General features: G+C 29.0%; 1 protein-coding gene across 12 annotated transcripts in view; it reads right to left on the reverse strand.

Annotated features, from left to right (window-relative positions):
• LOC122629319 (5-hydroxytryptamine receptor 1-like) overlaps positions 1 to 4,494 on the reverse strand; it is a 119,534-nt gene that overhangs the window by 51,317 nt on the left and 63,723 nt on the right. For all 12 annotated transcript variants that reach the window (XM_043812641.1, XM_043812639.1, XM_043812638.1 and 9 more), the window contains one exon: positions 1,510 to 1,722. In XM_043812641.1, the coding sequence (XP_043668576.1) occupies positions 1,510 to 1,722 (213 nt within the window). The remainder of the gene's footprint in view (positions 1 to 1,509; positions 1,723 to 4,494) is intronic.

Genomic DNA, 4,494 nt, shown 5'->3' on the forward strand with positions numbered 1-4,494 from the left:
TATATATATATATATATTTAAACAAAATAAACAAATCTACACGTTTAGAATTATTCGTCGGATGGGAATAAGGGAATCGCACGTAGTTTACTTACGTCTCATATGGATATATTTCTATTTCTCTAGAATCGATCTCTAGGGCATGACAAATTTGATGATTTGATATTATTTTTGTATACCACGTGAGATTACTATATTACCTATCTCTATCCGTCTACATACGTGATCGCTCATACATTCATTCATTTATCCAGACACACACACACACACACACACACACACACACACACACACACACGCACGCACGCATATATATATATATATATATATATATACACGATGAATACCATCCCGTGAGGCGTGCCAGGAATTTTCTTCTTCGAAAAGTGGGTCGTAAATACGTGCGAGAATCGAGAATAAAATTCTTCACGTACATACACAGAGTACATTACATTACATTACATTACATTACATTACATTACATTACGTACATCATACATACGTACATTCATACATACATACATACAAACGTTAATAGGTATTTGCTTCAACTACGTAAATATAATAGATAGATATAGAAAAGTACGCGATAAATTGCGAACCTCAAACGTGTCGTCTTGATATATTATACAGTAATGAATTTTTGTGTCATAGAAATGAAATTAAATGGTTAAAGTATTATTATTATATGGTGCGAGAAAATCTACCACTTCTCTACCTACTACTCTGTTCTCATCCATCTTCCTTTCTCGAAAGAAGTTTCTAAACGATTTTAATAATCGATTATTCTCTCCATCGAGATTTTTCTTTAGGCTCACAATCAAGCACGTACACGATTTCCATCATGCGACTATATCCGTTCTACAATATTCATACAAATTTAATTTGTGAAGGGTATTCTCGAAAAGAAAGAGAGAGAAAAAAAAAGCCGCGAGAGAAAAGAGAAAACCGAAAGAAAAATAATTTATTCTTAAAGTGGCTTAGAAACTTTTCGTTTTTGTCCAATAATGCGTACGAGGGAAAAATGAGAAGAAAATCCAATGTAACGAGAAAGTTGAAAAAAAAGCGACGTATTGCGATGCATGCAAATATTTGTTCCGTTTTTTTTATCAGCGATCGCTGTCTTTGATTTTCATCATGCGACTATACCTGTGAAGGGTCTCGAAAAAGAAAAGAAAAGAAAAAAAAAAAAAACAAAAAAAAAACCGTGACAAAAAAGGGAAAACCGAAAGACAACTAATTGATTCTTAAAATTAATTTCTAAGAATTAATTTAATTTTTCGTCTTCGTCCTGTACATGCGTACAAAAAAAAAAAAAAGAAATGAAAAAAATAAGTAAAAAAAAAAAAAAAAATGCGACGTATCACGATGCATGCATATATATATATATATATATATATATATATATTTCTTTTTTGTTATCACTGATCGTTGTCTTCGTTGTTCTCCTTCTCCGTCTTATCGTTATTATTATTATTTATTTATTAATTAATTAATTCATTTGCTTACCGTAGTGGAAGCACTGGAACTTCTATGTTGTTTGACTGGTGGACTACCTTGGCCCGTAGTTACGTCCGAATTAAATTGACGATTTATACCAGGCGTCGTTGGATGCTGTACAGGTGGTTCGATATCGAGATAGCAGTGGCTTTCCAAGTGGCTTTGAGCCCTTCTCTCCTCGAGAACTATCTTCCGTGCCGCACGGAATATTCTGTAGTATACCTGAGAGATCATGTAAATTGAGATTCGGCACACGATATTTCGAACACGGATATCATCAAATTATCTTAGTATTATGAAATATTTTCTATAGATACGTTACATCGACATGCGTATATATATATATATATATTTGATAATTTGCAAATGAAATATCGAAACATGAAATAATTAATTATGATCCTAGTAATTATATAGTTATTTTTTAATATTATATTATATTATATTATATTATGTTGAAAATATGTTCTATTAGAGATATTCGACACGAGAAGCATTCCATTTCATGGATTTTATTACAAAATTATTTTTATGATTATTTTCTTCTTTCTTTTCTTTTCATTTTTCTTTTATATATATATATATATATATATGTGTGTGTGTGTGTTATGTATGTTTATCTGTATAACGATTAATTGCAAAATCATTTCGGTGTATTTTATAGTATTAATTACAAAAATAGCATGTAACCATAAATGTAAAAAAAAAAACAACGCTACGATCATTCGATAACGTTACCATTGATACATAAACAAAAATTCTTTATGGTTTGGTGCACGGGATGTTTAAAAATTCACGTATAAACAAGCACTCTACAGTTTCGGTTTCCGAGCAGATAGCTCGGGGAAAATGTATCGTTTTCTCTCTCTCTCTCTCTCTCTCTCTCTCTCTTTCTCTCTCTCTCTCTTGCTCTTTCGAACGATTAATAGATAAACGATTAATAATTAAACAACGTGGAAGCTTGGTGTGTTGTGCAGGATAAAGTGTCTGCTATTAGTATTAATAATAATGAAACAAACTATATTCCCAGTTGCTTCCTATGAGAGCATATTGCGATGTTTGAATTAATGTATGATGTATGTATGTATGTGTATGTATACATATATAATATGATGTTAATGAAGGCAAATTGATAAAGATCGAGAATAATTTTCTCGGAATCAAATTTTCAGTCATTAGACAAAATAGAGAAACAAAAAAGAACGAACGACAATAACTTTCTGTGAACACAAAATTTAGACTGACTAAAGAAAAAAGAAAAAGAGAAAGAAAGAAAAAAAAAAAAAAAAAGAAAAGAAAAGAAAGACAAAAAGATAGAATAAAATCCAATGAAATCAAACGAAATCAAAAAATTATCATGTCAAACGAACGTGAATCGACGAAGATCGAGAATTATTTTCTGCAAAAGCAAAATTTTTATTTAACTTAATCAGTTTATTAAGTCAGTTGAATTATCATTAAGTCTATTAAGTTAATTAAGTTTAATCGACGAGATATAGAAATGGGCAAAAAAAAAAAAAGAGAAAGAAAGAAAGAACGAAAAAAAAAAAAAATAAAAAGAAAATAATAAAATTACAACAAGTCGTTAACGATCGTTTGTCATCGTGTACAGTCTCGGCTCTTCGTAGATTCGATATTTCGCAAATGGGACGAGCAAACTCGTGCGCTTGCAAACATTATCTTTTAAAGTGGATGAACGTAATGATGTTAAACGCAGGAGTCGTTAATTACAACAACGAGCGCATGTGCACGTGTCCTCTATTTCTTCTTCTTCTTTTTTTTTTTTAAGTTCACTTCTTATATATTTCTTTTTTTTTTTTTTTTAGTTTGTTCGTTGGTTTGTATTTTTCTGTTTTGTTTTTTCCTTTCACTTCGCACTTCTCCCTTTCCTTTTTCAATATATAACACGCGAGAACGAACCGAGAAGTTTGTAACTATAATTCTTTTTTCTCTAATATAATTAATGAAATATGTTTCGTTAAGAAAAAGGGATAAAGTTAAAATAAATTTCATTATGAAGGAATAAAGTTTGTTACGAAGGAAACTTTTCATTCTTGATATATATTATACACTTCTTTTTGTTACCCTTATATAGATACATGATATATAATAGTTAACTTTGTAATGATTAAAGATAAGAAATTTGAATTAAAAATTTAATATCTTATGAAATTATTTTTTAAGGACTATCCTATTACGATTGATACGTTTATTTCTTTTTCTCTGCTTTTTCCTTTTTCCTTTCGTTCCTATTGAAATAAAAATAATCAGAATAATTTTTATTACGACAAATATTTGTTCCTTTATTTTATAATATTTAAACAAAGAAGGAACATATAAATATACATCTAAATGGAAAAATCAATTTTGTTTCTCCGTATTGTTTTCTTGGGGAAGAGAAAAAAAAAAAACAATTGTTGTATCTTAATTGTGTAATTTTAAATGTAAGTGAATAACATTAAATTGAAAATATTTTGTTTATTGTTTGCAGAAAAAAATGAATATAGTAAATAGACATCTAAATGTAGTGAATAAATAAAATGAAAAATTATTAATATGATAAAAAATGAATTAGATTTCTATAAACTCGTTCACTATAAACTTCAACTATTATTCATGAAGAGAGTCTAGTGCAAATATTAGTTTCGAAAGTTGTACAAATATTTTCAAAACCACCAACGAAAAATCGAGTTTACCGCTGGTCCGTATTTCTCTTTCAACAGATTCAAATCGATCTAGTTTCTTTGTTCTTTAGGATCAAAGAATATATTATATATACATATATACATATATATATAAAGAAAAAAAGAAAAAAGGAATAACCAAACGAAACGAATTGAAACCGAGACCGAAACGACACAAGAAAGAAAAAATAACAAACAAATGTGTAAACACTCGATTCAACAAACAAACGAAATATCACACGAATGAAACGAGTTAAATCACGTTGTCTCTTAACGACATACTATACACATATATATACTATATACACAC

The sequence above is a fragment of the Vespula pensylvanica genome, chromosome 5, assembly GCF_014466175.1.
Source record: "Vespula pensylvanica isolate Volc-1 chromosome 5, ASM1446617v1, whole genome shotgun sequence".
In the NCBI taxonomy this organism is placed as follows: Eukaryota; Metazoa; Arthropoda; class Insecta; order Hymenoptera; family Vespidae; genus Vespula; species Vespula pensylvanica.